General features: G+C 43.8%; 2 protein-coding genes across 8 annotated transcripts in view; one reads left to right on the top strand and one right to left on the bottom strand.

Moving 5' to 3' along the window:
- The window catches only part of BBS9 (Bardet-Biedl syndrome 9), a 309,847-nt gene extending 300,580 nt beyond the window's left edge, over window positions 1–9,267 (bottom strand). For 4 of the 7 annotated variants that reach the window (XM_072853643.1, XM_072853647.1, XM_072853645.1 and 1 more), the window contains exons 1-4: window positions 8,973–9,149; window positions 7,761–7,878; window positions 2,464–2,614; window positions 1,175–1,239 (exon numbers count right to left, since the gene is read on the bottom strand). In XM_072853643.1, the coding sequence (XP_072709744.1) occupies window positions 1,175–1,239; window positions 2,464–2,614; window positions 7,761–7,872 (328 nt within the window). In that variant the 5' untranslated portion in view covers window positions 7,873–7,878; window positions 8,973–9,149. The other 3 variants (XM_072853644.1, XM_072853649.1, XM_072853650.1) reach the window with 3 other exon arrangements.
- A 228-nt stretch (window positions 9,268–9,495) lies between these two features.
- The window catches only part of NT5C3A (5'-nucleotidase, cytosolic IIIA), a 29,073-nt gene continuing 26,305 nt past the window's right edge, over window positions 9,496–12,263 (top strand). Inside the window, exon 1 of the mRNA XM_072853652.1 lies at window positions 9,496–9,861. Within this exon, the coding sequence (XP_072709753.1) occupies window positions 9,724–9,861 (138 nt within the window). The 5' untranslated portion in view covers window positions 9,496–9,723. The remainder of the gene's footprint in view (window positions 9,862–12,263) is intronic.

Raw genomic sequence — 12,263 nt, 5'->3', positions numbered from 1 at the left:
ATGAGTGAAATTATCATTACAGCATGAATGCCTACAAATTAGTCTGAAAAGTCCATTAAAGGATTGTAAAACTTCACTTTTATTATTACTTAAATGCTTAAGCCATGCAGACCAAACAGCAAACTATAACTAGAAAAAAAAAATCTAGACTGACTTATTGTTGTATGCTGTTAATGCAAATTTTAAAATAAATTGTTTTAATAAAAATTGTACTAGTAGGCTACAATCCTAAGACATAAGCAGTATTACAGAGAAGGGAAAGTATGACAACTGCAGTACATCTCAGAGCATCACCCCTCAACAAACAATTTTACAGGTATTTCCAGGTAAGATAACTAGAAGGCAAACAGAATCTGCAAAGAGAGCATGTATTTGTAACCTATCTGCCTACAAGGCTGTGAATAGGAAGCAAGCTGCTCTACAAGAAAACCATGCTCTTATAATGAAAGGAGCCACAGCTGTCCCTGCACAGAGAAAACAAACAATGTATAGTTGTCTATTGAATTTTGAAGATGGGGGTACAATCAATAGATCTCTTAAATCTGTGCTTTGCTTTAGGCATATATTAGAGAGAATTCTGTGCACAGAAGAGGTATTTTGCTACTTGCCTCTTTACATACAGAGAGAACACAGCACTTAGAATTTCCAGACAAAGGCAGTAGAAGAAAGAGGATTTAAGAAAAAACATAGTAGTTCCACCTTCTTACCAGTATTAACCTCCTATCTTCTCTTGGGCTACATTACCAATGTTCTGGATTTCTAAGAAATTATCTGGATTTTTGAGTTCAGAAATAATTATAATTGTTTCATTTTTAAAGAGCTAAGTAAGTTGTCATTAAACAGCCATTTGTCCGTTCGCGTGCTGAACAATAATACCCATTCCTAGAACTGTAATGAGAACTAGTTGTTCACAAGCACTACCAACCACAGACCATCACACACATCACAGCATCTCAAGCACTGAGCAGATCAGCAAATCTCTGTTAACCATTGGGAAATATCTAGACCTAATTACTTATGTTTCATCTTCATACATGAGCTGGAGTGAGAGAACATGACTGCAGCTCTTCAGGGATGATGAGCAAACACTGTATATACCAAGTTTAGCATTTAACCTAATCCAAACTTTAGAATACACTTAAAATCACTAGAAAGCTTGCATCTGTAAACTAACCTGAAACAGCATATACACAGAGTTTTCGGCAATGCAACACAGCCAGATGAAGTCCTTCAGTACCACTGTAAAGAAGGTTAAAAGAAGCACTGTTTTCAGATAGATTCCAAGTAAAATGCATACAGGATAAAATTAAAGTAATATGTTGAAATTACTTTCAGGTGTGGGCCAAATCAAAAGGTTTGCGTGTTAGATGTTAGCATAAAAACTCAGAAGTACTAATCTTCCTAAATTCATGCTGCAGTATTAGAAGTTAATTTCAAAATTAAAATGAATCCTTTAAGAACTATTTTTTAAAATAAAGTTCTCCTAAGTAGATTCTCTTACAGCCAATTAAATATATGTTCTTAATGGATTCATTTTAATTTTTAAATTAACTTCTCATACAGCAGCATAAACTTTATTTTAAAAATGAGAGAAAAACCTGTACTAACCACAGGAAAGACTTGTGCTCTGAGACCAAAGGCCACAAGCTGAAAGGCCTACATCAGTTGGAAACTGTTCTTCTTTTATTCAAGTACTCATGGAGTGATCTTGTGCAGGAATTCTAATGTCTTACCCTGTGAAATTATCTAAAACATTTTCTATAGTTACAGCACACGAACTTCCTCTGCAGGAAATACTACTTAGGTTTGGGGGAAGAAGAAAGTGAACATAGGATTCTAAGTTTATGACTTCTGCCTTATAGTTTAATTAATTTAGGTTCCATGCAGCCGGTACAAAAGTGAACTTAAAAGTAGTGCATGCAGTTGCTGAATAATAATTGTTTGGAGTGATGATCCTCGTACACATTTGGTTTTTTTCTCTCATTTTTAAAATAAAGTTCTCCTAAGTAGATTCTCTTACAGCCAATTAAATTTAAGGCCTTCTCCTTAGAGTCATAGTATCTCTCCTCTACCTGGCCACTTATTTCCACTAAAATCATTGGAATTACATATCTTCAGTCCTCTATCAAACCCAAAACAACTGGCCAATATTACATCTTAGATCATAACAAGTTACTCACGTTTTCTTAACACTTAAAAAAACCTTTCAATATAAGTTTTTTCCTGTTCTACATACTTTTAAAAAATTGTACAAGTATCTGGAAGATTTTCCTCCACAAACTCATTAAGTAAAAATTCTCTCATCTCAAGATGATTCAAAAAGCAGATCAAATGCATACTAAGCATTCACGGATGTGCTTAATAGTTGTCCATCTGGAAACTGAAAACTCATCCCCCAAAACAAAGAAAGAAAATCACATCTAAGCCTTAAATAAACAGCAACATAGCCTGTTGTTGACTTACGAAACAAATTTTCCCACTTCCACCTGCAATATTGGTTCTCGTAACTGCACTTCCAAGAGCAAGTCTTCAGGTTGTACTCCATCACCAGGTTTCACAGGATGTGGATTAAAGATTCGGAGATATCCCATATAACTGCCCACAATAATTTTATCTACAAAAAAAATAACCAAAGGAGACTACAGAATAGAATAGCACATGTGGAATTCAATTTGCTGCAGAAGAATACCCTAAAAAGACAGAATATTTACACGATTCAATGTTGATTATGCTCTGTCTTCTAGGTTAAGTTAGCAATTAGTTTTTTTGCAAATCCATGAAAACCTGTCAGCAAAGGGTTCAGTATGGCAATTATCATGGTGGTGACACTGACCATTGTTACTATTCCATCATTTTAGACTGATGTTCACACTTCTTAAAAAGTCCCATTCTGGTTTTGAAGAATACTTCAAGCTTTCAGCTTCTGCATCTTGGACTTGTGTATACGCATATCATGCCAGAAGAAGTGTGAAATTTTAAAACTGGGACCAATTACATTTATCCAAATGCAAACTAAAACCAAATGCAAACTAAACTAAACTAAAACCTAATTACTATATCAGGTCAACAAAGCTAGGCCTTGAGATCACCTGCTCTTGAGACAGGTCCATTATCTCAAAGAGGAATGCAATAGTTACATCAGCGTTATTTTGGAATCAGTATTTTAAGCAAGTAGTCATTTGGTTGTTAGCAAACAACAAAAAATTATTAATTAAAAAAACCCCAAAGAGGTGCCTCCCATGATGACAACCAACAACCGAAGTCGGTTGCCAGTAATTATTTCCTCTAGATATAGGTCATCATATCAATGCAGATCAAAATCAAAACCAATAAAACTTGTCCACAAGTCAGGAGAACATACAAATACTCCTAAACCAAGTTCACCAGGCTCTAAAGGCTTGGCATAGTTCCACAAGACCCCACATCAAAAGCTCAGAACAGATGCTTCCTTCCTCTCTTCTTCAGCCACAAAAAACTTGCACCCCCAAGTCTCACATTCAGACAATACTGACTGCCTTCCCCACTCTCATCTTTTCCTCAGTTCAGTAACAAGTATTCCATCAGCAGTACACTAAATCCATTTTAGTTATTAATTCCTTAAAAATACTTAAACTTAACTGAGGACATTTTGACCTGCGGTTAGACAATTACAACTAGCTGATTCACTTTTGGTCCTGAACTCTGGAAGAAAAAGAGCCTAGTCTAAAAACAAAGAGAAAATATAACGTTGAGAAAGTAAATAAAACAGCAGACTACTACTCCCACAACACTGCTTAAGTTCTGCTTTTATAGCAGTTACATTTTTTTCCACGAGGAGAAGACTATTCAGAACTCCAACAGAATTTTGGGGGTTCATGGGTCGGTCTACACAACACCAAGCCTGCTGGCGACAGACAGGGTACACCTGTCTCAAAGGGGGAAAAGGATCTTTGTGCAGGAGTTAGCAGGGCTCACTGAAAGAGCTTTAAACTAGATTTAAAGGGGGAAAAGGATAAAACCAGGCTCACTAGAGATAAGCCTGGGGGCAGCATGCCAATGTTTGAGGGACCGTGTGCTAGCAAGGTCCTTCGGTCTGCCATCTCAGTGGAGGCAGGGAATGAAGATCCATGCAAGGGATGGAGATCCACACAACAGCAAAAACTCGAGGGTTATTAATGCATTAGAAACCACAGAAGCACCTGAGACTGTTCACATAGGAATTAGGACTTCTCCCCCAAAAAAGGTGGCGGGATCAATAGCCCAGCTGAAGTGCATCTACACCAATGCACACAGCATGGCCAAACAGGAAGAGCTGGAAGCCATTGTGCAAAACTGGAAAACTATGATATAGCTGCCATCACGGAAACATGGTGGGATGACTCACACAACTGGAGTGCTGCAATAGATAGCTATGAACTCTTCAGAAGGGGTAGGCAAGGAAGGAGAGGTGGTGGGGTAGCCCTGTATGTTAGCGAGTGTTTTGACTGTCTAGAGCTTGATAATGGTGATGAAAGGGTCAAGTGTTTATGGGTAAGAATCAGGGTAAAGGCCAACAAGGCAGATATCATGGTGGGAGTCTGTTATAGACCACCCAACCAGGATGAGGAGACAGATGAAATATTCTATAAGCAGCTGGGAGAAGTCTCATAATCACTAGCCCTTGTTTTCATGGGGGACTTCAACTTACCAGATGTCTAATGGAAATACAATACAGTGGAGAGAAAACAGTCTAAGAGGTTCCTGGAGTGTGTGGAAGATAACTTCCTGACACAGCTGGTGAGCCAATTAGGGAAGGCACCCCACTGGACCTGTTATTTGTGAACAGAGAAAGACTTGTGGGTGATGTGATGGCTGGAGGCCGACTTGGGCATAGCAATCATGAAATGATAGTATTTTCGATTCTTGGAGAAGTAAAGGGGGGGGGGCAGCAGAACTGCCACCCTGGACTTCCAGAGGGCAAACTTTGGCCTGTTTAGGGGCCTGGTTGACAGAGTCCCTTGGGAGGCAGTCCTGAAGGGCAAAGGAGTCCAGGAATGCTGGACATTCTTCAAGAAGGAAATCTTAAAGGCATAGGAGCAGGCTGTCCCTATGTGCCAAAAGATGAGCTTGCAGGGAAGACCGGCCTGGCTGAACAGAGAGCTTTGGCTGGAACTCAGGGAAAAAAGGAGAGTTTATGGCCTTTGGAAGAAGGGGCAGGCAAGTCAGGAGGACTACAAGAATGTCATGAGGTTATGCAGGGAGAAAATCAGAAGGGCCAAAGCCCAACTAGAACTTTGTCTGGCTACTGCCGTAAAAGACAATAAAAATGTTTCTATAAATACATTAGCAACAAAAGGAGGGATAAGGAGAATCTCCATACTTTATCAGATGTGGGAGGAAACATAGTGACAAAGGCTGAGGTTCTTAATGCCTTCTTTGCCTCAGTCTTTAATAGTAATATCAGCTGTTCTCAGGATACCTGGTCCTCTGAGCTGGAAGACAGGGAGCAGAATGAAGCCCCCATAATCCAGGGGGAAATGGTTAGCAACCTCCTACCCCACTTAGACACATGCAAGTCTATGGGGCTGGATGGGATCCACCCAAGGGTACTGAGGGGGCTGGTGGCAGAAGTGCTCACCAAGCCACATTCAATCTTTTATGAGCAGTCCTGGCTAACCAGGGAGGTCCCAGTTGACTGGAGATTAGCAAATGTGGTGCCCATCTAGAAGAAGGGCCAGAAGGAGGATCCAGGGAACTACAGGCTTGTCAGTCTGGCCTCAGTGCCAGGGAAGGTTGTAGAGCAGATCATCTTGAACGCCATCACACAGCATGTACAGGACAACCAGGCAATGAGGCCCAGTCAGCATGGGTTCATGAAAGGCAGGTCCTGCTTGACTAAACTGATCTCCTTCTATGACAAGATGACCCTCTTAGTGGATGAGGGAAAGGCTGTGGATGGTGTCTCTCTTGACTTCAGTAAAGCTTTTGACACCCTTTCCCACAGTATTCTCCTGGAGAAACGGGCTGCTCATGGCTTGGACAGGCATACTCTTCGCTGGGTAAAAAACTGGCTGGATGGCCGGGCCCAAAGAGCGGTGGTGAATGGAGTTTACTCCACTTGGCGGCCGCTCACAAGTGGTGTTCCCCAGGGCTCAGTATAGGGGCCAGTTCTGTTTAATACCTTTACTGATGATCTGGACAAGGGGACTGAGTGCACGCTCAGTAAGTTTGCAGACGACACCAAGGTGGGCAGCAGTGCTGAGGGTAGGAAGGCTCTATAGAGGGACCTGGACAGGCTGGATCCATGGGCTGGGGCCAATGGTATGAGGTTCAAGAAGGCTAAGTGCGAGCTCCTGCGCTTGGGCCACAACAAGCCCACGCAACGCTACAGGCTTGGGGAAGAGTGGCTGGAAAGCTGCCTGGCAGAAAAGGACCCGGGGGCGTTGGCTGACAGCCGCCTGAATGGGAGCCAGCAGTGCGCCCAGGTGGCCAAGAAAGCCGATGGCGTCCTGGCTTGTATCAAAAACCGTGTGGCCAGCAGGAGTAGGGAAGCGATCGTGCCCCTGTACTCGGGCGCTGGTCAGGCCACACCTGGAATACTGCATTCAGTTTTGGGCCCCTCACTACAAGAAAGACATTGGGGTGCTGGAGCGTGTCCAGAGAAGGGCGACGAAGCTGGTGAAGGGTCTAGAGCACAAGTCTTGTGAGGAGCGGCTGAGGGAACTGGGGTTGTTTAGCCTGGAGAAAAGGAGGCTGAGGGGAGACCTTATCGCTCTCTACAACTACCTGAAAGGAGGCTGTAGAGAGGCGGGCATTGGTCTCTTCTCCCAGGTAGCAAGTGACAGGACGAGAGGGAATGGCCTCAAGTTGCGCTGGGGGAGGCTTAGACTGGATATGAGGAAATCTTACTTCACTGAAAGCGTTACCAATTATTGGAACAGGCTGCCCAGGGAAGTGGTTCAGTCACTACTCCTGGAGGTATTTAAAAGACATGTAGATGTGGTGCTTAGGGACATGGTATAGTGGTGGACTTGGCAGTGCTAACACTTGGACTTGATGACCTTAAAGGTCTTTTCCAACCGAAATGATTCTATGAATTCCTATTGAAAAAGGTTTGTACACCAAACCATTAACAGCTCAACTTTGTTCAAATCCTCCTGAAAAGGGACAATCTAAAATAAAAATAATTTTAAGAGTATGGCAATGACGAAATCAAACTCAAGTACCTCTACTGAGCAAAAACAGAGCTCCAAGATGAGCATGAGTGTATCAGAGAAAGATCCCAAATATTTATTAATTTAAAAAACACACACACAAGAACTCTCCCTGACAGCAAAGATCATTCCACATTATTAATGACTACATAGAAAAGCAGAGTTTACTCAAGCAGAGTCACTCATTTCAATGGCCCCTTATTTTCCAGGTAGAAAAAGTTGTTTGTTTTTCTAAATTCTTAGCTTAGTAGCTCTCACCTTCCTTTCTTTCCCCCTTAATTTTTTCAACAACCTACAATGTGTTTGCTCCCATGACTAACTGAAAATGTTCTATTTTAAAAGATATCTACCTAAACATAGCTATCAAATTACTACTGACCATATACAAGAATTAAGACATTTAGAAACCTACAAATATACAAACAGCATTTAATTTGTCTTCTTAAGCCTACAAGGACACATTAAAGATAGCAGACTTTAAACTAACTAGCCAACTAGCCTGGCTAACAAACTTTCAGTATGCATTGGTCAAAGTCAGCTTGCAGCTGTGCAGCTTAAAACTCAGCAACCATGTAATTCTGAATTTACCTTGTCCACTGCCACTATTATCAACATCAGCAACACACAGACAGCCTTGGTCAAATTCTTCCTTTTCTCCAAGTATGGTGGACCACCAGTCTCTAGCTTTAAACAACGACATTCTTTACTGAAAAGGAAACAAACCATTGTTAAAGTGTATACTAATATATATACAACTGTTTATACAAACAACATTTCCTTTGTTAGCAACAACTTTTAAGTATATTCCATCTCTTAGCTTCACATGGCTCTAGTGTGAGCTGAATAAATATTAATTTCAGGTATCTTGGGTTTCTGGTTATATAGTTGAGAAAACAGCCTTAGGAAACTTCTTGTAATTAGTTTACAAATTAGTTGTGATAGACACTGCTAGTTATATAAAGAAAAAGCAAAAAAATAACAGCTTTTTTTAAAATGTTAAAAGCCTTCTGTAACAAGCATTAAGGAAGTAATATAAGTTTTCAAAGTCACAGAACTGAGGTTTTCTCTCTTAGCAAGTAGTATCAGGGAAAAAAAAGATTCTGATGCAAGTCTTCTGCAAGAGAACTTATTTTTAGAAAAGTAAATGAAGACATAAACAGACAACATCAAAACCTCCACCGAGTAATCGCCTTGAAGATGCCCTAGTGACACGACTAAAGAACTCGGTCAGACAGGGCACAAATCAGCTTTCGTGCTCCCTACCTGCTGTTATTTTAAGAAGGAGGGGGAGATAGGAGACTAATCTTTTTGTAGGAGGCTTGACAATAACATTACCCTAGTTCAAAACTCACAGCTCCATACCTATGCTCTGCCATGAGCGGGACAAACCTGAACACACTCGATCCCACCGCCCGCGGGGGAGGTGAGGGGCAGCGAGGCAGCGCCAGCTCCGGTGGTTCTTTCCGGGAAGAAGGAAAAATGATGGGCTCACCCCTTGTTTTCCTTCGGAGCAAAGGCAGCCTGTAAGCCCGCGCCTTTCCTCTTTAAAGGAAACCATGTCCAGCAAATAAGAACATTTATTTTTTCACCTTAGACGGTTACCGTCGTTATGCCAGCTAGGCAACCTGCTGCAACCGAGTGCAGGCTGGCGACAGCACAGCCCTCCCCACACACCCTCTCCCTCACAGAGCCCCTGTGCAACACCCACAACACCTCCAGCCGAGCCCCGCATCTCAGGAGCTGCGCCCGGACACACACACCGGAGCGGCAGAAGAGAGACAGAGCCCGGCGGGGGCTCACCTGGGCGGGAGACGGCACCTCCCGGGCGCGGCGCGGTCCGAGCTGCTCGGGGCAGCAGCCCCCCTTCCCCGCGGGAGCTCTCCTCGCTCAAGCGCAGCCTGAGGCGAAGCGAAAGGTGAGGCACAGACCGGCAGCGCTACAAACCCCTCCCCAATGCCGCCGCCATCTACAGCGCCCTTCTCACCGCGCATTAAGTACCAGCCGCGCCCCGCCTCGCCGCGCCTCGCCCCGCCCGTCCCAGAAGAGAGGGCCGCGCTTCGCGCCGACACTGGGAAATGTAGTTTGGGAAGCGGCGCGACGGACCGTTGGGCTCTCTCATTTCTCCCTGTGCCGGGGGGGGGAAGAGAGGCATTTCTTTGTGTATCCTGAGGAAAAAGCTAACCTCCCGGCTGTTGCTTTTCCTTTTCAAAGCCCTCACAGAAACCTCTCGTCCTCGCGGGCGCCCCCTGCGGCGCCCTGCTCCACCAGCCGTCCCTCTTCCTCCCCCCTTTTCCTCTTGTGTGGTACCGCCGGCAGGCCACGCGCACGTGACGTCTCGCGGGGAGCCCGCGCCGGAGCCGAGGCGGCGGGGCGCGTGCTACGGGGGCGGGCGGCGCGCGGCGCCGTCGTTGCCGACTTGCCGGGTCTGGCGGTCGGTGAGGACCCGCTCGGGCCGGCGCGGAGGGGCACCCCCCCCCTCCTTCAGCGGCGAGGGGCCGCCCCGCTTCCCCGCAGCGGCTGTCGGCGCCTTGCCGTGCCCCTGGGAGCTACCATGGACAGGACCGCCGTGGCGAAGATGGGAGCGGTGGCCAGCGCCAGCGTGTGCGTCCTGGTCGGCGGGGTGGTGCTGGCCCAGTACATCTTCACCATGAAGAAGAAGACGGGCAGGAAGACCAAGATCATCGAGATGGTATGTGGTAAGAGGCCGAGAGCGGGGGGACGCAGAGGAGGCCGGCGCCCCTCCACCCCCGGCCGCACGCCCTTCTCCTTCTCCTCAGGCCGGCGCCTCCGTGGTGCGCCGGCTCCGCACGGCCGCCGCTGTGGACGCTGGCGGCTATCGTTCCCTCCGCAAGGCGCGGGCGTTCCGACACACGCCGCCCTCAAATACCAGCCCCCTGCCCAAAGCACGCGATTCCCTTCTCCTTCACATATGTGCCCTACAGATCCTGCTGTAGGCGCTTCGTATGCTGGCTGACACCAAAAGTTAAGATCGGTCTCCTCTCCAGATGTGTGGGGCTGTGTCCTGTGGCCACCCCTTGAGGCGAAGAGGAGGGGTTTTGAGCCCAGTTTCTGATCATAAGGACAGACGCTGGAGGCAGGAGCAGCTGTTCCACCGCAGCATGATCCACTAGCACTAAAAGTGTCTGCTCCATCCTGTCCTGTCTGGCCCATATGTACCTATGCATAAAGCTATAGGTCTTGGTGGTAATTTAAAAGCCTGCTTGTCACTTGTTTAAAAGAAAGGGGGGGGCGGGGGGAGGCGCGTGTTCAGCCCTCTGTTGAAATTGGGAACCAATGACTCTTCACAGTTACTACAAAAGGAAGATGGAGTGCTCTCTCTACTGCCCTTATTAAACTTGTTATTTAGGATATTACTTAAATATCTGCTTAGCAGTGACTGGATGGTAAAAGGTCTTCGTTTAGACAATATACTGATTACGTTGAAATCCTTCAAAATTTGAGTTTATGATTTGGACACCGCTGTACTGGAGAACTGAACTGAAATCATCAAGTCACTTGATGTTAGCCAGTGGATATTTTGTGATCTCCCCTGCAAAACCTTACTAAAAGCTCAGATTTATTTTTTTAATTACACATGGAAACATAGATTTTGCTAAGAACTAGGATTCTGTATGTAAATTGTGAGCTGTCTAACTCCTCACATGGCCATGTGATACAACACTTGCCAGTGGAAGTCATACGATGCACTTTGTGATAATGTGAGTCCAGAGAAGAATTCCACTGTGTGTTTTTACTAATCATAGAGTCATCACACTTACTGTTCAAAAAATATTTGAATGCTGTTTCTAGTCATCAGTCACATCATTCAACAATTTGGAGAGGGGTGTCTTGCTTTTTAGTTTCTGTGAGCCCACTTACAACAACAGCTTGTGGGAGAGCAGAAAGTTTGGGTTGCCACTTCAAAGAGGTTTTAGATCTATTTCTAAAAAAGGGCTTTGGACTTTATAGCAGAATTTTACAAAACTCATTTGAAAACTTACAGTGGCATAACACTGGTTAACTATAAATTATTCTTTTTTTAAATTCTAGTACTGTAATACTAGAACTTACTTTAGAGTTATGTGGACAATAAAATAACAACATTTAAAAGCCTGATCATACAAACACTCAAAAAGCAAATCCAATAGTTTCACCAACTCCTATTCCCAATATCCCGTTTGAGCTGTAGTTCAGGAAGTGCCTAATAATTGCTAAAGATGTATTTGTATTAACTTTTAACATGTTTAAATGGTGTTTTGGCTGGGAAGACTTTAACTTTTATCTTTGTTGCAAAGACTTTGCCTTTGGTAGGGAAAAAAAATTGTTACACCAATGTTAAATTGATTTCTGGTAAGTGAATTTCTTAAGTATGTACTTCAGATAACATTTTCAGAGCTATGTTCTTGGACACAGATCTGTGATCCTAAACAGATACTTATGGAAATTCTGCTTTTATGATCAGACCTGTATTCAACTTTAAATTGCAAGGGAAAAATCAAGCTTGTTTAAAGCGTGTCAACTTTTTTATATGGAAACATTTTACCAATTGAATGCAACACATTAATACTATCTGCTCACTTAGAGAAGCTAGCATTTCGACCGATATTCATCTTGGCAGCTTCCTCAGCTAACAAACATCTTTAGTTCATCAGCTGCAATACTTCCTCAAGTATTTTCAGTGGACACATGTAATCAGGCTGTGAAATTTCTTTGAAATAAGTGAAATAATAGTTATGTAAACTTCATACCAAGGTGTTTAGTTTGTCAAATAAGGGCAAAAATGTGTTTAAGTGTTTGTTTTGCTTTAATATGCTGCATTCTGGAGAACTTCCTGAAATAGTTTTATCCACCAATGGAGATTTGATTCAACGTTTGTCATTTACAAGACACGGTATCTGTTTTAGTTTATCACAAGAGAGACCTTCCTTTGAGCTTTGGGGAGAAGGTGCTTTTTCCAGTCTGTAATTTAGTGTAAGTTAGGGGGGTGGTGGGGAACAATAATGCTTTACTGAAATCTATTTTTTCTAATACACAAGTTACCATACCAGGCTGGTCTTCTCTGTTGAATTAAAATTAAGGGATTGTTCTTGT

This window comes from Ciconia boyciana, chromosome 2 (genome assembly GCF_034638445.1).
Source record: "Ciconia boyciana chromosome 2, ASM3463844v1, whole genome shotgun sequence".
NCBI classification, from domain to species: domain Eukaryota; kingdom Metazoa; phylum Chordata; class Aves; order Ciconiiformes; family Ciconiidae; genus Ciconia; species Ciconia boyciana.
This window is presented reverse-complemented; position numbering and strand designations above follow the sequence as displayed.